The 26,377-nt window shown below is 38.5% G+C and overlaps 1 protein-coding gene across 2 annotated transcripts in view; it reads right to left on the reverse strand.

Annotated features, from left to right (window-relative positions):
• Positions 1 to 26,293, reverse strand: part of LOC127071496 (transmembrane protein 132C) — an 88,245-nt gene extending 61,952 nt beyond the window's left edge. For both annotated transcript variants that reach the window (XM_051010799.1, XM_051010798.1), the window contains exon 1: positions 26,026 to 26,293. In XM_051010799.1, coding sequence (XP_050866756.1) covers positions 26,026 to 26,251 — 226 coding nt within the window. In that variant the 5' untranslated portion in view covers positions 26,252 to 26,293. The remainder of the gene's footprint in view (positions 1 to 26,025) is intronic.
• Positions 26,294 to 26,377: the final 84 nt, after the last annotated feature.

Consider the following 26,377-nt stretch of genomic DNA (forward strand, 5'->3'; position numbering starts at 1 on the left):
AGAAAAAAATATTCATTATTAACTCGACTAATTGTATAAGATCACTAGTTTTTTTTTTTTTTTTTGACGTGATAGTAACCAAATAGAACGTAATAATAATAAAACGATGATCAAATCATTGATCCAAAAATTTTCTTTCTCATATCCCCTAGTAAAGTTCGTTGTATCACTTTACAGAAACGGATTAACGTTTTATTTATATAGAACACAGAATAACAAGGGAAATGCGAAATATATGTATCTAGGCGGCTCGTACTCAGTCGTGCTTGATTTATTATGCTATTTCAAAATGTTAAACCCCCAAGTATAATTACCTGCGACGCGTTATTCGAAATGCTCTTGATCCCTGAAATGTTGTTCGGAATATAACGGATCTACCCGTAATAACAATATCTACGAATGTGTTACATTTATATATATATATATATATATATATATATATATATATATATATATATATATAATATGTTATTTAATATAATTCGTCGAGGATAATATGTATTCGATAAAATTTATGCCTTCCGGGAAATCTCGCTGAGAATGACACAGTAATATTATTAAATTCACATTTATTGTCCACACGACGATATACACTGATAAATTCAAGCCTCGCACCTGTTTGGAACGTTTAACGCGAAAGCATGTTAATGATCGTCGTTAATCGAAAGTTCGAGTGGATATATGATAATGTACAATAGATACATATACACGCACATATATACATACATACATACGTACATACGTAGGTACATATGCGAACACGAGACTTTTCGAATATTTTCATTGGACATTTGCGAGTTCTCGTTGATGCGTATAATGAACGTTAAAAGATTATATACTAATTAAAAGCTTGTCTTTGAAAATTAAATAAAAAAAAATAGAAGAAAAAAGAAACAAAAATTTTTTCTCATTGACTCAATCAATCTCGATTACGATTTAAGTCATGGCATCCGTGTCACGTTCGGAATGTTTAACGCGAAAGCATGTTAATGATCGTCGTTAATCGAAAATTCGAATGGATATATGATAATGTACAACAGATACATATACACGCACATATATACATACATACATACATACATACATACGTAGATACATATATAAACACGACACTTTCCGAATATTTTCATTGGACATTCGCGAGTTCTCGTTGATGCGTATAATGAACGTTAAAAGATTATATACTAATTAAAAGCTTGTCTTTGAAAATGAAATTAAAAGAGGAAAGAAAAAAGAAAAAGAATTGTTCACTTTGACTTAATCAATCTCAACTATGATTTAAGTCATGGCATCCGTGTCACGTATGTGTCTTCGTATCAGGTGGTAATGTTCTCAATCTTTTTTCTTTTTTCACTGGGATTATAATCCAAACGGCGAACTCGCGTCACACATATTTGAAAAAGATAGAAAAGAGAGAGAGAGAGATAGAGGAGAACGAGAACCACGAGCATGGAAAGAGAAACGAGAATACATTCGAAAGATCATTCCCGCAGATATATTGGACAGATGTCGTGTTCGGTGTGCGAATGTTGAAACGAATGACAGAGGAAAAATGAGGACGAAAATGAGGAACGTAATAGTAGTGATAGTAGTAGTGATAGTAGTAGTGATAGTAGTAGTAGTAGTATGTTTCGATATTCGACGTTTGCATACGTTAATTTACGTCTCGTTCGCAGTATTAATTACGAGGACGTAAAAACGTATGAAAGCTGAATTCTTTTTGCATGAAAAGTCTTAAAAGATTACAGAAGAAAAAGGAAGAAGAAGAAGAAAAAAAAATAAAAGAAGAGAAAAGAACGATCTAAAAGATTCTTGAATTATCTTGAAGGTAACTTTTAATAGTAATTATAATAAGTACATGCGAAATGCATTTAGGTAGAGATATTCTCGGTTTTTCGAATCTCTGCTGGACCAAAGTCAGTATTCGTTTCTTCTACCACTTAATATCTAACGTAGAATATAATTATTATTATTTAGAAGACGAAGAGAAACTTGTAAATCGTAAAGTTCATTCTTAAGCCGACGATAAAATCTCAACGTAGGAAGTATATCTATCTGCGATGTCATCGTTGAAATAATTTTTCATAATAAATAAATAAATAAATAATTCGAAGACGAAAGATGGCGGAGTTTTTTTTAAATGTTAAACAATTTGTAAAATTATATAGAATAAAATGAAAAGAAGGAACTCCTCGATATATAAACATTCAAGATAGAATATTACAAAGTTACATTATATCATAATTTATAGTATACGTTACATCATATATAACATACGATGATTATTAATCGATATATAAATTTATACGATATTATTACTACAGTGCTAGATAAATAATATAAGAAAACAATCGTTCTGCAATCGTTGAAATATTCATCCAGATCATTTTAGATTATCGAACGGTCACGAAACATTTCTTAGTAATATTTGCTATGATCTATGTATGTATCTATGTATAAATGTATGTAGGTATATACGTGAGATTCCAGGGATGTACCGTTGGACTATAAAAGCGAAGAAAGGGCATGCTCGCTTCTGCGTTTCCGTCTCTTTCTCTCTCTCTCTTCTCTTCTCTTCTCTTCTCTTCTCTATCTATCTATCTATCTATCTCTTTCTTCCTTTCTTCCTTTCTCTCCTCTCTACCCCTCTTCATCTATGCTATGTCCCTTCTCTATGCTCCGAATCTATATATAGTATATACACCGGCATGTACGAACGCGTGTATGGAATGCATACTCCACGCTAGATCGTGGACCAGATTCGTCGTTTCCGTGCTTTGAGAAGAAAACGCGAGCCGGAAAAGGCCGATCTCATGAAGAAAGCTAGCTAGGTAGGTAGGTACGTACGAATGTACGTATAACGTACGTACGTACGTATCGTGGCAGTAGATTTTACTCAGGAAAAATGTTACGAACCGCGAAGCACAAAAGGGGAATGAGACAGAGAGATCATAAAGAGAAAGAGAAAGAAATAAAAAAAAAGACAAGGAAAAATACAAAATAAATAGAACGACGAATATCGTCAGTTCGTTCTTTTGAAAATGTGCAAAACGAAATTGCAAATAAACTGGAAAAGGAACGATCGTAATTATTGTCGGCAAATGTTGAAAAGTCATAATAATAATGACGATGATAATGATGATGATGATGATAACAGCAACAATAAAAAAAAATAATAATAATAATAATAATAATACGAGATATATATGTTGTATAAAACGGGACACGAAAATGTCCCTTTTCTCTTTTTGTAATTTTTTTTCTATCCCCCTCTCTCTCTCATATTTTTTCTTTCTCTCTTTTTTTTGTCTTCTTTTAAAAAGCGTTGAGCAACTTCGAAATATATTATTTTATGAATATTTCATATATGCAGGACTGTTGCACTTTCCTACCGCGCGAACATGCGTACACGTTGGATATTCAGGAAGCCGCATAAATAATTCTAATGCGACGAGTGCGACTATCGTTGCAAGACACTCTGACCCTTTCGAAAAATCCTCTTCCTCTTCCTTCGTCTCTTTATTCTCTTTGTATCTCTCTTATCTCTTACGAGAAGAAAGGGAAAGGGACGGTTTTTAAGAATGAGAAAGGGAGAAATTAATGAGAAAGAACGAAAGAAACAAAGGAACAAAATAAGAAAGAAAAAGTAAGAAATGGAAGGAAAAAAAGAAAGAAAGAAAAAAGAAAAGAAAAGAAAAGAAAAGAAAAAAAAAGAAAAAAGAAAGAAAAGTACGAGAGAACGTACGTTAACACTTTCGATGAGGCCGAGAACGATTTTCTCAACGCGGAATTCGCTAAACTGCATTTTTCCGCGGCTAACGAGCTTTTTCGCAGGTACTTGGTCTCGCGCGGGGGCGCAGAGTCGTAGATGGGTGGGGGTGGGAGGGGATGAGGGGAAAGGAGAGGGGAAAGAGGGGTGTGCGCGCGCTTGAAACGCACCGCTGGTTCTACGGAGGCACCATTTTATGGAGTTAGCAAGTACAAAGGGCATCTCTCTTTCTATTTCTCTCTCTTTCTCTCTCTCTCTCTCTCTCTTTCTCTTTAGCCACTACTTCTTCTTCTATTTCTCTTTTCTTTGGCCTTTCCTACGAGCTCTACGAGTAAGTACTTACTTACTTACTTGTGCAGAACGCTTCCAAGTATTAAACGTTTCTGCAGCTTTGAAATGGCAGTACGAATGTATATAGGCAATGCGGGTGTTCGCGTCATTAATGAACGACAACGTCTAAAACACGTTGGCCCACAACATATGTGTATGTGTGTGTGTGTGTGTAAGTACTTACTTACTATTGCAGATGTGCCGGCTGCGATAAGTCGTTTTCCCTAAAAACCACGGGCTCCATTAATTATACCCTTCAGCGAGCGTGTCTCGCGATATCGCTGATTCTTGTAACTATTTTTTTGTCGGCCCACCCTCGCGACGTCGTCGAATAAAGGACAAGAGAGAATGTGTGTGTGTGTGTGTGTGAGAGAGAGAGAGAGGATGGAGATTTATCGTTGGAAATTTTACTCGGAGTTATCAAGCAACGGCCAGTATTAAATCTACCGATTACAAGAAGAAGGAAGATTAGAAGGCCGGGGATATATAAGAAAGATTACGGGGAAATAAGTTTCGAAACGGCGATAAAAATGAAAAAAGAAGAAAGAGAAAGGAAAAAGAGGAGAAGAGGGGAAAAAACACGGAAGAGAAAAGACGAGAGGGAGAGAGAAAAAAAAAGAAGTATGAAAGAAAAACGAAAAGAGAAAAGAAGTTACGATATATTTTCGAGGTCGTCGAAGGGTTGGTACACTTTTGAAAGAAGGAAAAAGATGGACGGAAAGAAAGGAAGAAAGAAAAAAAAGAGAGAGAAAAAAAAACAAATAAAGAGAAAGAGGAGGGAAAATGAGCGAACGAGAAGATCGAGGATACGGGGACGAATAAGGGTGTTGCGAAAAAGCTGGAAAAGAGAGGCACGTGAAAGAAAGTAAAAAAATAAAAAAAAAAAAGAAGAGGAAGAAATAAGGCAGAGAAAGGAGAAGAGTAGGTCTGAGTGGGCTACCGTCGGCACTCGCGGTACTCTTATAGTGCCACTTGTTTCCATCCCTCCCGCCTCAGAACTGAGTCAGAAAGAGAAAGAGAGAGAGAGAGAGAGAGAGAATGTGAGAAAGAGAGGACAGAGAGTAGCTACGAGACGATCTCGTCTCGAGTATTCACTGCGACCTACGGCAAAGAAGACGGTGAGACGTGCCACTCTTCTCTTCTTTCCGGATCATGGTGAATGATAGCGGTAGTTCGTCGTCACCACGAGCCGACTATTACTTTCCGACCTTTATTCGAAACTCGTAGTCCGTAAAAGGACCGGAAACGAGAAAGAGTTTCCTTCTTACGTCTCTCTTATTGCTCTTCTTTAGTTAACCCCGAAACCAACCGACTTAAGATATAACGCTCTGTATAATCTTATATGAAGATGGAAATGAAGGGGTAGGTAGATAGGTAGATAGGTAGGTAGGTAGGTAGGTAGGTAGGTACGTCACGCTTTATAGATAAAAAACAAATAAACAAACAGACAAAAATAAGAAAAGAAAAGAAAAGAATAGATAAAGAAACATTTGATTTACACGCTCGCCAATTTCGAAAAGATTAACCACGATGCAAATAGATCATAGAATCGCATCGATTGTAATTCACTCCTTTTTTTCCAATTCTTATACATATATTTCTTCTCTTTCTCTCTCTCTCTCTTTTTAAAATCTGTCCAATCTAAAGAACGTCTAATACGATCATTAATAAAATCATTCGTAAAAGTCGTACGTACGTAATCCGTTCGCGTACCACCAACAAGATCTTCTCTTTCTCTTTCTCTTCCACGTCCTTCACCTCCTCCATCTCCTCTATTGCCAAGAGCCAATATATTCCGCAAGCGAATTCGTTGCAATTCTAATCGATAGACGCCACATGTATATTCTAGCAGGAACCAGAGAACGAACGCGCCGAGGGACTCGGTTGTACGGATATATTCTCACCGGTAGCCCAACGATCGATAGAGGATGCGGCCGTGATACGATTCGAAGTCGAAGAGAGACGAGTGAATTAGGTACGACTATGGTTACTCGTGTAGTACCTACGTAAGTACGTACCTACGTACCTACGTACTTACGTAACTACTTACATATCATACATATCATACATACATACATACATACATGCATAGATATCTTTCGATCGAAGAAAAGTCACTTTCTACTCGCTTCGTCCTCTCTTCCTTCTTCTTCTTCGTCGTTTCACATTGTAAATTAACTACGATTTAAGTTGAAATATAGTTCAAGGTAATACGAAGAGTTTCTCTCTATTCTTTTTCTCTATTTCTCTATTTCTCTATATATCTCTCTCTCTCTCTCTCTCTCTCTCTCTCTCTCTCTCTCTCTCTCTCTCTCTCTCTCTCTCTCTCTCTGTCTCTCAAAAGTTTGATAAAACTCAAGCTTATATCAACGGAGCAACTGGTATCATTTGGCAAACTTTGTTTAGGTACTCCTTTTATCTTTATTTCTCGAACTCTTTTTTGGACTCTTTTTAAAAGAGACACTCGGATGGATAACGTAACATGCATGAAGAAACAACATCACGAGTAATCGGAGATCTTAAACACTCAGCCAATCGCGAAGTCGATTACCCGGATAAATTTAACATTCCACGTAGATTACTATCGTGGTAGTTAGAAAACATAAGGCAACGATTCGTTCCGATCGTTTAACTCGACCGACTCGACAAACGATCTTCCCTTACTACCAGAAGAACTTGGATATATAATATATTATGGTATCGAGTAATATATAAATAGTAAAAGCGTAGGAGCATATTTTTGGATTTTTATTATTCCATCTATTCATTGCTAAGTACTAATCGCAAATAGAACTGAACGCGTCAATGCTCGGCCATACGATCGAAGCTTCCAAATCCACGTTTCGGAATCTACATTCCATTCGTTCCTCGTTTCTAACAACGTATCGGTTGATTAACGATCGAAGACGATAAAAGCATTTTCCGAAACTACCAACGCTCGCTTCCTGACTTATTGCCTTCTATCCTCTTGCATTTATTCACGTTACGAGACTTGCCCTGAGCCGCGAAATGAAATTCTAGAGAAACGTATCCAACCTTAACCACCTTTCCGTGAAATAGAAGAAATAGAAAAAGGGAAAAGGAAAAAGAATAATAAGAAGAAGAAGAAGAAGAAGAAGAAGAAGAGGAAAAAGAACAACGACGTTGGATAGCAAGCGCGATAGTTCTCGTTGTTTGAAAATATTAATGTACTTTTTCCTAGCGTATGTATGTATGTATGTATATATCTATCTATCTATCTATCTATCTATCTATCTGTCTGTTTGTCTATGTATATAAATATATCTACATACATATATACTCGCGAGTACTCGTAAAAGTTCGAATAAAAAAGGCGCTTCGAATTTTTCAACTTTTCGTTATCCGATATTCCAACTCCAGTCTCTATCTCTTTTTCTCTTACTCTTTTCGTTTTATCATCTTTGTCTCTCTCTCTCTTTCTCTCTCTCTATCTCTCTCTCTCTCTCTTTCTTTCTCTTTCTCTTTATCTCTGCTTCTTCCGTTATTTCGTTGTTTCAGTTGACGAATGTCCATGTAATACAATCAGTAATTATTTTAACTGCCGCTACCAATTTAAATTAATTAAATCCATTTACTTTATCCGCTGGAGCATCGATAATTTTGCTTTAATAAGAGAAACATAATTTAATTAACCGCGCAGCTAGCTCGTCGTCGTCGTCGTCGTCGTCGTCGTCGTCGTCGTCGTCGAGACTACAAAAGGAACGATCGGGAACAAGTGTCGTCGCGGCATTTACGTACGTACGTTTCTACACGAATATAAGAGAAATCCAACTATTATTTTATTATTCGACGTAATTACATTCGTACGAAATTTAAACAAAACTTTGTTTTCTTATCGTACGTTTTATCTACGCTATGTCGTATTTTCGTTATTTAAACGAAAAGGGAAAAAAAAAAAAGAGAAAAAGAAGAAAGAAAAATGGAAAAAGATCACCAAAAAAAAATAAAACAAAATAAAATAAAATAAAATAAGGAAAAAAAAACAGAGAAAAGACGAAGAAGAAGAAAAGAAAAAAAAACTCAGATAGCACGAATTTCGATGTTCGTTCGATGTTTTCAACATTTCAAGAGTTGGTCCATGAATTCGGTCCTTGGAGTACATACATACATACATACATACATACATACATACATACATACATACTGGTTGCTTTTAACCATAACTACGATTATTTCGCTTATGGATCAAGTTATGTATGAAAACACTCACAAACTGCCGAGCACCCTTAAGAGGCCCCCAATGAAAAAAAATATAGAATCCCCACTCGTAAAATTTTTATTCGCTTTCACGCCGCCCCGTCATCGTTCGAAAGGAACGTCGGATAAAAAGAGCAATCGTGTTTCTCTCTCTCTCTCTCTCTCTCTCTCTCTCTTTCTTTGTTCTTTCTTTCTTTCCTTATTTCTTTCTTTTTTTCGCTTGTTTGTTTATTTGCTTGCTTGCTTGCTTGTTTGTTTGTGTTACGCCCTATAATTTGAAAAAAACTCTCGCGAGCATTTCGCGAGATTAAACGGCTCGTTAGTTGGGTAACCAAGGGCTGTTGAATAAACGATACGCTTATCGTTTATTTTCGTATTAATAATCCCTCTATGCGGTTCGACTACGACGCTTTTATTATCGATGCCATTGTCGGTAGCGATCGTGAAATACATTGCGGAAGTGTGCTCAGCGCCGTTTATTGACGCGCAAAAATTGCAAATAAAAGTATACATTCCTGTGAAATTTCCCGGTTTTTACAGGACTAACGAATGCGTTATAAAAACTGGTGAACGCGATTTACGCACGCATCATCGAACTTTGAGGGGGAAACATTTTGAAAAAAGAGAGAGAGAGAGAGAAAGAAAAAGAAAGAAAGAAAGAAAAAAATTTTGCGGGGAACCGAAATTCGAACGAACGTTTCAACGAGTAATGATCCTAGATAATTCACAATGTCCAATTAACCGGCTCGCAACATCCTCGAAATAAACGAAAGACACGTTCGATGGTAATCGATAAATCGGGAAGGACGGTGGAGGGAGAAAAGAGAGATAGAAAGAGAGATAGAAAGAGAGATAGAAAGAGAGAGAGAAAGAGTTAGAAGAGTGAGATGAAAGAAAACATATCGATACCCCATCGATCGATCTCTCTCGCGTATAATTTTACAATATCGTAGCGAATGCTTCTATTCTCTCGATTGTAGCGCTATGCCGATTAAATAAATCATACTGTCGGTACATAAACTACGAACAGTCACGATCCAAAGCCACCTCGAAGTCGGGCATCGGATACGCTTCGATGGAGTATACGATTTAACGACGATGCATGCGGATCGTGCTGCGCGGATCGGATCCGCAAAAGCTTCGCGAATATTCCCCCTCCCCCTCTCTCCCTCCCTCTCTCTCTCTCTCTCTCTCTGTATGTTCACGAAAAAGCTCAGGTTTAATCGACTATACCCGATCGATCTGAACTTCCACATCCTTTTTCTTTCCTTTTCTTTTTCTTTTATATATATATATTTTTTATATATATTTATTCTTTTCTTTTCTTTTTTCCCCTGTCTCTCTCTCTCTCTCTTCTTCTCCCCTCTCCACTCTCCCCACTCTCTATACACTTCAACCCCCTCTTCTCCTTCCTACCTCGCCAAACTCGATAATCCTGTATAGCTGAACTAAGTTTTCCCTTTTTTCGCTACTCCGCGAAGCGTTCGAACTACGAAAGAAAACTTTTCACTTCTCTAGGTAATAAGGGCGTGAAAAGGTCGAAAAGAAGGCGAAAGGACGATCCCAGCCATGTAACTCTCAGAATTCTTCTTTCTTCCTTTCTTTTTTCCCCCTTATTCTTTTTTCTTTTCTTCTTTTTTTCATTCGTTTTTTTTTTTTCTTGTGTAGGTCTTCGTATCCTTTTCTATTTTCTCCACAGTGATGCCCGGTAGCCAAGCGAGTCGAGCGTATAACCCAGGCTACTGGAGGGTAAAGGGGGAGAGGGTGTAACGAGATAATATACACGCGATACACGCGTCTATGGAAGCAACCAAGCAAGGCTGTAATTCGTAGCAGCGTGGAAGCGTAGTATGGCGGCTAACTGAGTTACGATCCGGCTGGTCGCGCGTTCAGGTGCACCATAGCTACCGTGAGCCGCACCTACGAAACATCTCAAACCGCAAACTATACATCCTTCTCTCTCTCTCTCCCTCTCTCATTCTAGTTCTCCCCTTCTCTCTCTCTCTCTCTCTCTCTTTCTCTCTCAGTTCCCTCTCTTTCTCCCCCAGAGTTAAATCTGGCAAGAGGGTGAAACATCCCAGGTGTGCTTCGTTGAGATGAAAAGAAAAAGTATAGTGGAAAACCGCGAATATTCCATTCCCCTTCATTCCCTAATACCCAACCCTCTTGTTCGTAACGTTTCGTCCTCACGTTCGAGGATTTAACGATAGTTATCGTCGAGATTTCGATACCTCGTTTCGAGTAGGGAGAAATTTATAGCACTACTGGTTCACGATATTGCACCGCCTAACCGATCGTCCTTCCCATTTCTACCCTCTTCTAACCGTTCTCACAACGACGACCCAGATTCGTTTCCAACCAGATGGCTATGTCCGAACCCCCACGTCCATCTACGTACCTACGTTTGTGGGTAACGTACTGCACGTAGCAAACCTAACTACGTAGTACTATATATGTACGTACGCGTTTACATATACCTTCCTACCTACCTATAGACTTCTTCGTTTTACGTATCTACTATATAACTGTGTATGTATGTAAGTACGTTCGTATGTACGTACTTACATACGTATATATGTATGTATGTAGGTAGGTATATCGAATGTGATCGATCGATCTCCACAAGCCATAGTTTCTCTCTATATACATATATACATATATACATATATATATATATATATTCACATTCCGTGTGAATTCTTTTATTATTTTATACTATCAATTATTTGACCATCACTTTTTATTTGATTTTATTTTCATACGAAAAATAATCGTTCTTCCCCTTCATATTTATATTTATATTTATCTATTTGAACAGAAGTAGATTTTACATTCTCTATGACACTTTTTGTATCAATTTTTTTAATCGGAAGAAGATCTTTCGAGGGTTTTTATAGATATTTGTCGTTTTTTTTAAAGTTCACGTTTTTATGTTCATACAGTTATTTCTTAAAAGTTCACGTACTCGTGTCATAATCTCTCTCTCTTTCTCTCTCTCTTTCTCTGTGTGTATATATATATATATATATATATATATATATATATATCACATTCTCACTTTTATTTATTTAGTTTATTATTTTATATAATCAATTATTTGATTGCCACTATTGATTTTATTTTATTTTATTTTATTTTTATATGAATAGATTGTCCCTCTTCATATCTGTATTTATATTTACCAACTTGAACACGAGAAGATTGAACATTCTGTATATTACTTTTGAATAACACTTACGTTGGTCCACTCTAATCGCAAAAAGATCTTTCAGGAATTTTTAAAAATACTTCGATATTTTTCGTTTCCTCAAAAGCCCACGCTTTTACACGTTCCAGTTCACATTTTCATACCATAGTTTCTTTCTATCCACACACACACACAACACACAACACACACGCGCGCGCGTTCACTCCGAATTCTTTTATTATTTTACTACCACTTTTTATTTCGTTTTATTTTTTTCTTTTCTTTTTACACGAATAATTTTTCCTCTACATATTTGCATTTATATATTATCTACTTGAACACAAATAAACTATACATTTCTCTATATTACTTTCAAACAACACTTTTGTTGATCCATTCTAATCGGAGAGAAAAGAAAAAAAAAAAAGAAAAGAAAAAATCTCTCTCGAGAATTTTTCAAGATACCTCGACATTTTTCGTTTTCTCAAATGTCCACGATTAATGAATTTGTTGCCTCTCTCCCTTTCTCTCTCTCTCTCTCACGAATCTCTCTTCCATCCACGTTTCGTCGAAATTTAGAATATACATTTCGTTGATGAAACGTAGTTATATAGCTATACCTTCTTTCATACAAAAAAAAAATCTTACAGATAAAAAGAAAGAGAGAAAGAAAGAAAGAAAGAAAGAAAAAAAGAGACAGAGAGAAAAAAAAGACAAAGCAGAAGAGTGGATTCACCGCCGCCGAGACTTATTCTATGAGCGCTCGAAACTCGATTGAACGGACTACGACGACATTGGAATTCGACGCTTTATTGCCTTCGATGTGAATCCCACCTCGACTCGTGGAATTCTTTTTTGGATTATTGGATTTTTAAGGGAGGTCGAGTGTCGGCGTTCGCACGTACTTCCGGACAGTTTTCTCTTCTAAAAGTCACGGATAAGGGACAGCCTACAATGTATGGAAACTCGAATCTATATACTTACTAACGCGAAGTCATAGTCGAGCGCACAGAGTTCGATACATCGTCTATGGAAAATGTATTCAGTTTCCATCGTAAAACTCGGTGAATAGTAGTAGATAGTAAAGTCGGTCGATCGATCGATCGATCGGTTGGTCGGTCGGTCGGTCGGTCGGTCGGTCGAACGTTTGGTCGTTTAGTCGCGAATTTTCAACGAAGGAAACGACGAAATCGTAGGATTGGAGCTTTACAGAAATATTACATTTTCATAAGAAATAGGCAGCTATCTCGATAGATAAGAATAACAGAAAAATCTAATTCCGTAGAAACGTGATCGAACTATCATCATTTCAAGAGTAATCATATTTTTTGTTCCTTTTTTTGTTAAATCACGAATTTCAATCGCGAGTTTGAATTTGAATTTGAATAACGAAAAAAAGTTCACGCAAGTAGTTCACGAGATTTCTTTGCTTTTTCATGTTTTTTTCTTTTTTCAATCTCAAGCCTCGTATCCAATCGTTCGGTTAATAAGAGAGCGCATGTTTTTAAATCGCCGATGTAATTAATTTACGGAACATCCGTCGTGCACATCCGCTCGATGGCACTTCGACGAAACTGGGAGACATTGATATAGTCGATATAGTTGAAACGATCTGAAAAGAAATAATGGATGCTCTCTTTCGAGCGACATCTTCTCAAAAGACTTCCCCTTATCAATAATACTACGGAAGAGGAAGGATTCGCGTAATGGCTTCCACAGTCATGAAAAAGAACTAAGCGAACGGTAATATCGAGCCAGTAGTAGTAGAATCGAACTACCACATTAACTGTTTTATACTATACAGACACACACACATATATATATACTATCATAGAACATAAGTATATATATATATATATATATATATATATATATATATATATATATATCCATGTACCTAACTACGTGAAATAAACGGTACGAAAAGTGGAACGTAAATGCACGTTGTTTCGGTCCGTCTAATCTAGCCTAATCTCGGCGCTATCTCCTCCTCTTCCACTACCTCCACCTCCACCTCCACCTTCATCTACTCCTCCATAGCTCTCGACAGATCGGGTGATCTATAAACAACCTGAGCATATGCGCGCAGCCGGCAAAGTCGAGTGCGGCAAAAGTAGAACACAAGCGGAAATGCATTCGTCCGCAAGGAAACTCTAGGTTATCTCTTTCGCAATGACGTAACCGGAGTCAGTAACGAAAGCATTCGTTGATTCCAAATACGACGATTCTACTTCCTCGTTCTTTTCTTCTTCTAGCATAACTAAGTATTTCTCTTACTCGATCCGCTTCATCGAACATCGTCTACTTACTCGATAACGCGTAGACGCAGTTATCGCTTTTATCGGTGTTACACCCATCCCACCCTCGCAAGAGCAGCTTATATCAAAGTCAGATAAATTGTATAAAACGTTTTAAACTACGGATAGTATTAAGATCGTAACTTAAAGACGCACGAAAGGCGACGTCTGAGCGAGCGAACGAGCGAGAGAAAAAAACTTGAAAACTCATTTCGTCGCCTTTAATCTCATTTCTTTTCCCTCATCTCTCTCTCTCTCTCTCTCTCTCTCTCCTTCTCACTCCCTTTTCCAACTCCGCACTCTCTCATATACATTAATACAAGCGTACATAACGTAATGTAAGAGCACCGTCCAAGTAGTCGAGAACCAATTTCAAACGACCCTTTAGAGAGATGTCTTCGAGGATGAAGAGAAGGAGAACGACGACGACGACGACGACAACAACGATGACAGCGACGATGGCTGCTTTGTGCCGAGACTCGAATATTTCGTAATAACTCGTGTTTCCTCTGCAATGCACCCGCGTATTACTTTGCCCAAGTAAAATGTCTCTTAGGAACGACATAGGCGTGTCGTATTCGCCTCGTGTCAATCCTTTTCTCTCTCTCACTCACTCTCTCTCTCTATCTATATATCTCTTTATCTATCTATCTCTATCCCAGTCTATCCCTCTTTCTCCCTTACCATCGTCGCGACTGCTACCAGACATTCCTTGGAATTAAACAGATTCCTAGCGAGTGTGAGGCAATGGAGCGGTTTGTTTCATCGTCGCGTTGGCTCGCGAGCCGTCCCATTTCGGCTTCCTCTAGGTAGTAGAGTCCCTGCCTGCTAAAAGAGAAATAAGAGATGGTGGAAGGGTGAGCTGAGAATTGAGGACGAGGGACGAGAGGGAGAGACGTTGAAGAAGTCTAGAGGGAAAGGGTAAAGAAAGAAGAAGAAGAAAAAATATAGAAAAAAAAGAGAAAGAGAAAAGAGGATGAGGAAAACAGAGAGTATGCTATACCTATCGCGGAAGAATTTGCGAGGAGGAAGTATAGTACGTACTTGCTACGTGCTTTTATACGCTCGACGAAAGTGGCGTCAGTGCAATTTCACAGCCGTCGCATTTCAGGCATGAAAGAGGAGGAACAGAGAAAGAGAACGGGGTTGGGGGTTGGGGATTGGTGATGGTGATGGTGGTGGTACCATTGCTGGTAGTGGTAGTGGGGGTTGGAAGTAAGAGGGGAGGTATAGGAGGAGTAACAGGAGGTGAAGGAAAAATGCATTCTTTCCGCTTCGCACCCTCCTTTCTCTTCCCTCGTCCTACCTTCACCCTCATCCCTATCCCCACTCCATCTCGTCTATAACCCTTATTCTTTAACTTCCTGCTACTGGCAAATTGGAAACGAGATAACGAATACGTATTTCTCCTCTGGACCGAGAATTCGATCCACCATTTTCTCTCTAGGTTAACCTACAAATTTTTCGTCGAATTTTAAAACGATACGATTAAAAATAATCCGGTTGCGACTGTCAGTGCTTATCGCGTAGTCGAGCTTAACTCTGTAGTCGGTCCGGTGCGGCACGGTGCGGCACATGGTGATTCGATTTTCGGAGAGCGATCCCGGTTAGGACACACACGAGAGAGAGAGAGAGAGAGAGAGAGACAGACGGTGGAATTGCAGGAACGACGAAGCGTGTTTCGTTTTAACCTCATGCAAGTGGAGATATATATATACATATAACACACATAAAGTAAAAAGAGAGGGATTGGAGAAAGAAAGGGAGATGGAACGGCACGACTGTTACTCCAAGATTACAAGCATATCAAATTCGCATATACTCGCATATATATATGTGTATACATATATATACATGTACACACTCTACACGTAATGCACGTGCTTGTATTCCGTGACGAGCCGACGTAAAATAAGAAAAAGGGAAACGCCAAAAGAGTTGGACGCGATGAAACAATGATTTATAACTCGACCCGTTGATCTTTCTACCAGGGTACGAAAGTCCCCCTTTTTCCAGAGTCACTCTGAAAAATTCAACAAACGTTCCGCGTACACGTTGAATATTGGAACGAACGATGGTTGCGTAGGTTGGTAAGTAGTTGCCTACGTAAAGGAAGAAATTCAAAGATTCTTCTCTATTTTGCGGTAAGTAATGCCTCAAAGAAAAAGATCAAGAAAGATTTTCAATCCGCGTCTCGTTCCAATCATCTCTCGTTATTACATATACATATATACATACATAAATATACATTATATACATATATATATATATATATCCAACGATTTTGGTTTATTTGCGAAACGTTGAACAACGGAGGTTTCATCTATTTATTCTGTAGGACGGTAAAAAAGGATTAAAAAAAGATAAAATAAAAAAAGGAAAAAAAAAAGAGAAAAACCTCGAACGCGATTCGATATACGTACGGCAGCGTCATGTTCCATCGAATCGAATACGAGTGGTAGATAGGTAGATAGGTAGGTATTCGTGGACAGAGCGGAGATCGATTTCAAATAAAACGGGAAAGGACCGTCGAGCCGCTATTATATTTGACTTTGGCTTCGCTTTACAAAGCATTGAGAATATCCATCCACCGATTTCAGAAAGGATCGTCGTAACATGAAGTAGATATATGCCATGACTAAACGTACATAGATATCTAGATAGTCGAATCTCGGCTAAGATGATTCGCGTGACGAGAAGGGAATTAGGTTCTTCAAACCTAATTCGTTCCGTTTCTTCGTCCATTTGAAAAACTTGTACATATGTATACATGTAAATAAATAATACGTTGTTATTTCTATTCGTATATATATATATATAAAAAAAAACACACATATATACCTACAACAATGCAAATCTATAACAGAGCAATTTTCCATTATCGATGGAAAAGAATTTCTTTCGTAAGCCGATTTGATCCGTTGAATTTACCGTTAGGTTCGAAAACGTTACGTGGATGTTGCAAGCTTTGTACAAGATTATACGTATTACATAAATATGTTAGATAGTACATAGATATTAGGTACTACGCCTCGGCGATAACTGAACGCTGAAACAAACTGTAATCGGTGTTAAGTGACGCACTGTCGGAACAATTGGATTCGCCACGATTTCTTAGCTCCTTCAAAACTCCATTACTCGAGATTCCCCCTGGTGCTTCAGCATCGTAACTTTCGCGAAAATGGCTCAAAATCTAATTTCTACTACTACACTACTACTACTACTACTACTACTACTACTACTACTACTATTAATACTGTTGCTACTTCTGTTGTTACAAGTTACTATTATTATTATTATTCTCACGACGTAGGTACTTCGAAACGTGATTCGTCCATCGGCGAGGAGTCCGACGAATATATCGTCGAAAGAATCTAACAATGGACGTGCTCGCACCTTAGAAATCTAATATGTTTTTAGGTTAGAACAAATAGAAGAAGAAGAAGAAGAAGAAGACGAAGAAGAAGAGATATAGTATAGAAGGAGATATCATAAACCGTCAGCTTCCATCAGAAAGAAAGAGAGAGAAAGAAAGATAGAGAGGTAAGCAGCCATCAGGAAGGATAACTCCATCGCTCGTCGAAGCGAGTGGTAGTCTCTTTTTAGGTGCTCCGAAGAAGGATAAAGCGTAAAGCCGAGGGCAGGTAAGCCACACGTAGAAAAGAGACAATAAGAGATCGCAGGGGAACACCTGCTTCGCGTCCCACCTTCTTCTCCCCATCCTGTCCGAAGGATCTAGCAACTTCTTCTTTTTCTTTTTCTTTTTCTTTTTCTTTGCCGAGACGAACGACGACCCTTACTATCTCTCTCTCTTTCTCTTTCTCTCAACAAGGTTCCCGAAGCTCGAACAGACTGGAGAAGAGACGATAGAAGGGAGGAGAGAATAGGTAGTCCTTACCTTTGCTTTTCTTCTCTCTCTCTCTCTCTCTATCTATCTCTATCTATCTCATTTTCTTTTTGTTCTCTCTCTCTCGCTCTCTCTCTTTCTCTCTTTTTCTCGTTGCTTCTTCGTTCTTCGTTAGGAGGCGGTCGATGTAGCCCGACTGCCGCGAGAAGACCCGTAAAATCATTCAGCCAGGTTGCCAGGACGACCTACGTTAGAACGTACGCCGCGAAATCTTAAGAACGGCCGACCCTGACCACGAATCAAGATCCCGACAACGAACGACCGAACAACGTAAAGCTAGCTCGACGACGATCGATCGAGCGAACGAACGAACGAATGAACGAACGAACGAATGAACGAACTTACCCGATGATATTCTTTCGCGAGTTTACGAGAGAAGAGCAATCCACTTAACGTTATCGCCTCCTCGAATTTCCGTTCCTTTATTTTCCTCTTTTCAAAACTCAAATCGAGTCGATTCATCGCGATTCCGCTATTATATCGTAAAATATATATATATATAATATATGTATAAATGTACATATATATATATATATATTATATATATAATGTATAATATATATTATTATATATACAATATATGTATATATATATATATATATACCTATAGCATATTGTGGATACTTTGCGTGGGAGGAACGACTTGGAATGAAATATTCACCGACATTCCTTTATACCAGATCGAAACTCTAGCTCTCATCGTTGATTCGAAGAAAAATATTCGATACTCCTTCCCATTCCGATATAATAATAATAATAATAATAACAACAACAATAATAATAATATTAATAATAGTAATAACGATAGTCATGATAATAACAGATTCGAATAAAATAATTTCAAGAGATTTGAGAGTTACTACGAAATTTTCCATATCCGTCGTCATGATAACCGACGATGAACTTTAATAAACCCGTAGTGATAATCTCGACGAAAGTAAGAAATCGAAATTTAACGTCAACGAGGTAAAATAATTCGATCGCAAAAGTATTCATCCTGAGCTCTCTCTCTCTCTCTCTCTCTCTCTCTTTCTCTCGTCGATTTTAATAATAGAGCGAAGAAGGAGCCCGCTGTCACATCCCTCGAACAAGATCAAATTGGAACGAGTCCAAACACTTAAGACGCATTAAGGGCACGCCCTCCGCCGTCGGATTAGAAAAATCTGCAACTTTAAAATTAGACTCGATTTGCATACTGCCAAGCTTCGAGATAGAAAGAGAGAAAGAGAGAGAAAAAAAAGAGCGTGAGAGAGAGAGAGAGAGAGAGAGAGAGAACGGTTTTCCAGCATAGGAAGGGCGTTTCAACGTGTTGACGTCGACGTTATTAGTTTCGAAAATCTTCCGGCGACTTGCCGTGCTAATGAGAACGCGAGAGAAAAAAAAGGAAAAAAAAGAGAGAGAGAGAGAGAAAGAAAGAAAGGAAAAATAGAAAAAAAGAGAGCAGAAAAAATCCCGACGAGTTCAGTGGAGCGCGGCGTATAGTGTCGCGTGAATTTTGATATGACCGAGAAAATTGTAGCGACGACAATAATTGCTTCGAGTCTGTCTTTCTCTTCTTCTTTCTCGATTATTTTTCCGGGAGAAGAAAAGAAAAAGAAGGAAAGAAAGAAAAAAAGAAAGAAAAGAAAGAAAGAAAGAAAGAACAATCCTATTATTCGCATATCATGCATACATACATACATACATACATATATACATGAATGCATGCATGCATGCATGCATGCATAGCGTGCATAGATACGTAAGACAACATTTGATTCGATCTTTTGCCGATAGATCTTTTCTCTATCCTTTGATACTTTCGTTGATTGAAATCTAACGGTGCTGGATTCAAGGTGATGCAAGAGGAACAATAGAAGAGAGAACTCTCTCTCTCTTAAACCTGACTTTGGAAGTGAAAGTTTAACGCAAGGTGGACGAGTTATCGGAGCAATAAAGATGGGCCTGCTTTATTACGTATGTTTGATAGTTATATAGATATAATATGTACTTATGTTTTATCGAAAATTACACTTTACGTTTCTTATAGTTTACGTTTATAGATATTGTTTCGTATCGTATATATTTACGTTTCTTTTCGATACCAACGAACAACACAATGATAACAACAACAACGACAACGACGACGATGACGACGACTCTCACCACCTAAATAATAATATTCTATTCTCCAAAAGTTATATGCCTCTCGAGGCTCTACCAAAAACCGTAGCAATAGAAATAATTCATCTTTGTGAACGTCATCGTTTCGGCCTGCTTGCTTGCTTGCTTGCTTATCTGCTTACCGCCGAGAGAAAACTTTCGTTAAACTTCTTCAGATCCTTCGGGAAATTTATTTAATCACCATTGAAACAGGAACGATATCGCGAACTAACGAAATATCTTCCTGGGAGATAGTGATATACAGAGAGAAAGAGAGAAAGAGAGAAAAAGAGATAGAGACAGAAAGAGATACAGAAAGAAAGAAAGAAAGATGGAAGCAAAGAGAATGAGGAACATCGTTAATGAAGAAATGAAAAAAATAAATACATAAAAAAAAAAAGAGAGAGAGAAAGAAAGAAACAAGCGAGGTAAGGAGCGACGTCGATGAAAGTAGCCGCTCATATAGTCGGCTGAAAACAGCAAATAAATCCTGATAAAGCGAGGTAAAAAGAAAGGAACATAAATCTCGACGTTCCCTTTCCTCACCCCCTCTTTTTCTTTCTCTTACTCTCTCTCTCTCTCTCTCTGTGTCTCTGTCTCTCTCTTTCTATCTTTCTCTCGCTATATCCCCTCTCTTCAGTACTTACAGGGGAACCGCTTTTGTAGGAGCATAGTTAGAGTTGCGTTACGAGGGAGATCATTTATTTATGTCACGCACGCGACCCGTCCACCTTGCTTGCTTGCTTGCTTGCTTGCTCCTGCCTCAAGCGGATACATAGAAGCGAAACAACGTAAGGGATGCGAAAGTTTTACTCGAATGAATGTTGGCACGTTGCTGCTACCGTCTAACTTGTATCATTGTGGGATGAATGCTCACTGTCAATAATTCTCGCTTATACGCACTCATAAGAGAGATAGACACGATCGGGCACTCGCGCGTGAACAAATATATATACATACCTATGTATATGTATATATGTTCGTATAAATGTATATATATGTATGTATGTATGTATGTATTATCTACATTGAATGACGATATATACCGTTAGATAAATGCATGATATTGGCCGTTGAAAGCAATTCTGGCGTTAGTCCATTTAACTCGCTCACCAGAAATTGGTGAGAACACGAAACACTTTGATTCATTTTCGACCGCTCATGTCATTCCGCTTGGCAAATTCTACGATTTCCTAGCGAATTTAGAGAAAAAGAAGAACAGAAAAAAAATATGTGTACCTACTTACCTATCTACCTATCTATCTATCTATCTATCTATCTATCTATCTATCTATCTATCTATTTACTTACTACGACGAGGCTATGTAACAGTTTTCTGTTTCTCTTTCTCAACCCCGTTAAAAATAAATTACGAGAGAAATTATCATCCGACGAGTTAAGGAATAACTCTATCATCTATCCGATCTACTTATTAATTTATCATATACTAAATTATCATTCGTCTATTACTCGAACGTAATACTCTTTCAAATGTTACATTTAATATGCATAACTCGATCGTATGAAGATGAAGACAAAGAAAGCCGCGTTATGCAACCGCAAAAAGAGATAAACAGATAGATAGAAAGATAGATAGATAGATAGATAGATAGATAGATACAAAAAATAGATAGATGAATAGATGGATAAATAGTTAAATAGATAAAAAGAGAGAAAAAGGAGAGTGGTCATGGCCGATGAAGCGAGTATAAGAAAATCGTGCTTGAAGTCGGATCGTGAAAGAGTAAGAGTAAAAGTAAGAAAATAGAAAGAAACGAGGGAAAAAAAAAAGATAGCTTCCCGCGAACGCGACGTTCCTCGAATCTTTTAAAACGAGCTCGTACACACAAAGTCGTCTTATCGACCCCTCGGTCTCTCTTTCTTCCTCTCTTTTTCTCTTTCTAACACGAAACGCAAACGCAAGACGACGCTTTCTCAATCTTCTTCTTCTTTTTCTTCTTCTTCTCCTTCCTCTTCCTCTTCCTTCCTACTGTTACCACTACCACTTTCATCTCTTCCGAGAGATAAAAACGAAGTCGGACGCGCAGCTTGCGTTAAAACTCTAAAACCCGATCGGTCGCGACTACTTCTGTCGTCGTCGGAGACTTAAAATTTCAAGGAAACTTCGATTTAATCCCAAGCAATCGAGTTCCTTGATTACAAACTCTCCCAGTTCGTAGAAAGACTACGGTTAAAAGTTTAAAGGAGATCTAATGCGAAAGAGAGAAAAAGAAAGAAAAAGACAGAGAAAAAAAGAGAGAGAGAGAGAGAGAGAGAGAGAGAGAGAGAGAGGGAAAAAGAGAAAAAAAGAGAGAAAAAGAAAAGAGAACGGATGCAATACTAAAAGGGTGGAAAAAGTATAAACGCATTCCGCACCGTCGACTCCATTGACGTTCGATGTGCCAAGAGAAATGAATGTTCCATTTCTTGCCCCATTTTGCATATGTAAAATCTCGATCGTACTTTTTCTTGAAAAATTCGCAAAGCTCAAGACCAACGATGGAAAGGGAAAAAGAAAGAGAGAAATAGAAAGAGAGAGAGATATATATATATAGAAACGGTGAGAAAGATAAACTTACTACTATCAAGAGCCAACTTTCTCACGGAAGTTTATAAAAAGTAAAGACGCGATTAAGGTACAAATTTTCTCCCTATTCCACGTCGGTTGAAAGAACGCAAAGAAAAAGGAACGAATGATGGTTAAATTAAAAAAATAATAATAAAAAACTAAAGAAAGAGAAAGAGAGAGAGAGAGAGTCGTAGAAGAAGGAGATGTGTCAGCTACGAACAGTACGAAAAGTTAAGAGAAAAGTTTTAATCGTTGTGGATAACGAAGCGGTGGGTTATCGTTAAGAGCGTGCCCATAAACATTCGTTTCGCGAAAAAGTTTAACGAAAAGGCTACCTGCCTTTTCCACTCGTCGTTCATGGACGAGACGAATGTATGTAGTATAAAACTGTACGATTCTACACCGTTAAAACTAAAACGAACTAAAACGAATACATATTTCAAGTCTCTCCTGCATGCGTGTCTTTCTCGATCGAGGAACAATTCGAGGTGCACGAAACAATTTTGTTCCTGGTCTCTTCTCTCTCTCTCTCTCTCTGTGTGTTTTTCTGTCATATCTTTTCTCCAGAAAAAAAAAGGGTTCGCTTTTTTATGGTATGCATATACACGTAGTATCCAAACACTGAAAAAGGATGTTTAAGGAGGTACGCCTAATATTTTACCTCCCGTGATACCGGATCCCTCTCTTCTCTTGGAAACAGCGAAGGTTAACGAGAAAAAACGCGGAGTACCTCTCTCTCTCTCTCTCTCTCTCTCTTTCTCTCTCTTATGAAACAAGCATTTTTTCTGCCCCTTCTCTCTTTCTCTCTCACTCTCTCATGTTCTTCTTCTGATTCTTTCGTAAGAGGTACCAGTGAAAAATTTTCACGAGAACCTTCCGAAACATTTTTTCATCTTACGTAAGAGAAAAAATATGAAAGGAAGAGATAGAGATAGAAAGATAGGGAGATAGATAGAGATAGAGAGAAAGAGAAAGAGATAGAGAGAGAGAGAGAGAAAAAACGCGCGTGCCACTGACGTCCCTTCTTCCTTCCGGAACGATCAAAGCTGATATACGTAGTCTTTGGATGACTCACGAAACGAGGAGCGTTCAAGCGTACGCGTGTACGCACACTTATGTAAACGTACAAACACATAGTCGTCAGAAAGGTGCGTGAAACTCGTGTGTGTACGACAGGGTAGGTAGGAACAAGCTGGAGAAGAAGAATAAAAAGAAGATTAAAAAGAAAAAGAAGAGAAGAAATAGAATAGTAATAAGAAGAAGAAGAAGAAGAAGAAAGCGCCGGTGATCGCGAACGAACCGGACGCGTGTACGTACATAGATATGTATGTAAGTACATATATAGGTACTTAGGTATGTATAGAGACGAAGGACGAACCGGTAGAAAGAGATAGAAGTGGATTACGAGGCAAGACGGGGTGTAAGACCGAACGAGAAAAATATGGACAGTCGCCGGGAGTAAGATAGAGAATGATAGATTTAAAGGGAGAACGAAAGAAAGAGAGAAAGAGAGAGAGAGAGAGAGATAATAGACGGTTGCGAGAGCATTTATTTACGTCTGACGATTAGATTCACTAAAAAGTTATATAAACGAAGAGAGAGAGGAAAGAGGTAAGGGACTCCCTAACCGTATCGATCTTTTAAGCTAGCCGAGATATTCTTCTCGTTCCTACGTTCTAACTAGTTCGTCGACGCTTTATATACTGTGAACGATATTATTTTTCTCGAGGAAACATTTTCTCAACAATGGCTACATTTATGTATGTATAGATGTGTGTGTGTGTAAATACAAGTTCTTTTCCATGCTTGCATTGAAATCGTTTTAACAAAGAAGAATATTTACCAACATTATCCGATGTTCTTAATAATACATATGAAATTAATCGTTTCCGAAATAATCCTCCGACCTCGTCTTTTCTTGGAAATTCTTTCGTACGAGAGAATTCGCCGCTTCCGGTGTCGTCATACTCCGAGATGGAGGGATAAACGACGAAGAATCTTAAAAGATTAAGATCCGCGAAACTCTCTCTCTCTCTCTCTCTCTCTCTCTCTCTCTCTCTCTCTCTCTCTCTCTATCTATCTATTTATCTATTTATCTCTTTCTATAAAACAGCTTTGCGAAGATGCTCTCTTCACGGATATTTGAAAGACTTAAGAAAAAGATAGAGATAAAGAGAATACATACACACGTGTGTGTGTGTGTGTGTGTGTGTGTGTGTGTACATACATATACATCCGTATTACGAACGAAGAGAGATCAACGCACGGAAACGTAGTAGTAGTACTGTTAGCTTTAACGACGGTTTAGAAAAACGATCGAAGAAAAGGGAAAAGGACGATAGTTGGTTTCCTCTCGGAGCACGCCATGAGATGTTCGTAAGATGTTCGTAAGGAGACATTCTTGGAAGAGGAAGAAACCTTATATAGACCAAGCAAATGTAAGAACTTTGGAAAGAGAAAGTTCTCGGTGGATGGAGGAAAGAAAAAGAACAAGAACAAGAAAGAAAGAAAGAGATAGAAAGAGATAGAAAGAAAAAAGGAAAAAGAAAAGTTGACAAAAAAAAAAATAGAAAAAAGTAGAAGTCCGAGCGTACGAATAGGGAGACAAAGAGAGATCGGCCCTTGCTCCCTTCTTCTCGTACTTGTAACAACGTCGTCGTCGTTGTCGTCGTCGTCGTCGTCGAGAATGCTAGCCATCTGGCAGAACGCCGTGATTCCCATCGACGTGAGAGACCCGACCTCGTCCACGCTTAGTGGCGCCTACCCCACGATTTTCTCTTCCCTTTGCGTACGAGAGAAAGAGAAAGAAAGAGATAGAAAGAGAGAGAGAGAGAAAGAATGGGAAAGGAAAAGAGATAGAAAGAGAGAAAAAGATGGAGGGGATGAAAGAGAGAGAGAGAGAGAGAGAGAGAACCAGCGGACAAGTAACGCGAAGGGGAAACAGAAAGATAAAGTATCCGGAGGTTTAAAGGGAGAAGGAGAGAGAGAGAGAGAGAGAGGGAGGTTGGGAAGGGGAATGGGGCAAGATGAAGGGACTACGATCGAAACTGGTCTTTCCCACGCGAAACTCTCACGTATATACGTGTCTTCCATTTTTGCGAAGACTCCATGAATAACCTCTTCGATGAAAACAAGTGTCGTGATTTTGGCTGAGAAATATCAGCGGATATTCGTTCGGTTAATATTTTAAAAAGAGAGAAAGAAAGAAAGAAAGAGAGAGAGAGAGAGAGAGAGAGAGAGAGAATAAGAAATGAAAGAATGAGAGAGAAAGAGAGAGAGAAAGAGAGAGAGGGTAAAGATAGTACGGTAGGAGCACGCGAGTCGAGGCGAGTTGGCGCGAGAGTGAGTACGGCGCACGTGCCCGTCGAGGCTACGTAATCCATTATCGAGGCGCCGATCAAGCAAGCGTCAGACAAGAGATGTCCGTTGGTTTCGTTCCATAGAAACGTATGTACGCGGTGACATACATAGTCGACTTAGAGACGAGACGTAAAAAGGAATCAACGAAGATAATAAATAAATATATATATATATATATATATATTATGTGTGTGTGTATATATTTCAAAGGAGATAAAAAATGATTGTTTTGTTTTTAGTACTCACCGGCGACGATTACGAAGAGAAACAATATCCACGTATCCATGAGTCTGCCGGCAGTGAAGCGTAGTTGGAAGCCGCCGGAGGTGGCGGAAGATGACGAAAAGGAGGAGGTGGTAGCAATGCCGGTGGCGAAGCCAGTGGTGGTAATGGTATTGGTTGTGTCGGTGTCGATCGTGTTGGTAGTAGTAATAGTGGTGATGGTGCTGTCGGTGGTACGAGAGAAGTCCATCACGCACGCGGACGCATGGTTGGATCGAGGCGTGCGTAGATTCTACGACGTCGAGGATGATAATATGCACTGATAACGCGATTCAAATAAGATAGAACCGTGAGATCTAATCCAGGAAGACACGTA

The sequence above is a fragment of the Vespula vulgaris genome, chromosome 22 (assembly GCF_905475345.1).
Source record: "Vespula vulgaris chromosome 22, iyVesVulg1.1, whole genome shotgun sequence".
Classification (NCBI taxonomy): domain Eukaryota; kingdom Metazoa; phylum Arthropoda; class Insecta; order Hymenoptera; family Vespidae; genus Vespula; species Vespula vulgaris.